Source organism: Penaeus monodon, chromosome 20 (genome assembly GCF_015228065.2).
Source record: "Penaeus monodon isolate SGIC_2016 chromosome 20, NSTDA_Pmon_1, whole genome shotgun sequence".
NCBI lineage: Eukaryota > Metazoa > Arthropoda > Malacostraca > Decapoda > Penaeidae > Penaeus > Penaeus monodon.
The window spans coordinates 26,855,977-26,856,287 of record NC_051405.1 but is presented as its reverse complement, the minus strand read 5'-3'; the positions used below and the strand labels follow the sequence as shown (position 1 = coordinate 26,856,287).

Here is a 311-nt window from a genome sequence, read left to right as displayed (position 1 = left end):
TAACCGCTTCTAACCCTCCCTTTCCCCCCGCCAGACTGGCAGAGATGCTGCGGTTCGATCGTGCCCTACACCACCGCCCGCGAGACAGGACACCTCTCCCGCACCGTCACCGTAGGCCTTGTGGACATCGTGGGCGGCGGCAGGAACCTGTCTCACGTCCCGCCCTCGCGTATCTCCGACTTCCGGGCGGAGATCAACCCGGCGTCGCAGCAGATCACCTTCACCTGGACTTCACCTGGAGAGTGGAGGGATTATGGAACAGGTAAGTGGGGTGGAGTGGGAAAGAAAGGTGGTAAAGAGGAGTGTGGAGA

At 61.4% G+C, this 311-nt stretch overlaps 1 protein-coding gene across 1 annotated transcript in view; it reads left to right on the top strand.

The window, feature by feature from the left end:
* Window positions 1–311, top strand: part of LOC119585958 — a gene marked incomplete in the record, with an annotated part of 71,494 nt that overhangs the window by 67,877 nt on the left and 3,306 nt on the right. Inside the window, 1 exon segment of the mRNA XM_037934672.1 lies at window positions 35–262. Within this exon segment, the coding sequence (XP_037790600.1) occupies window positions 35–262 (228 nt within the window).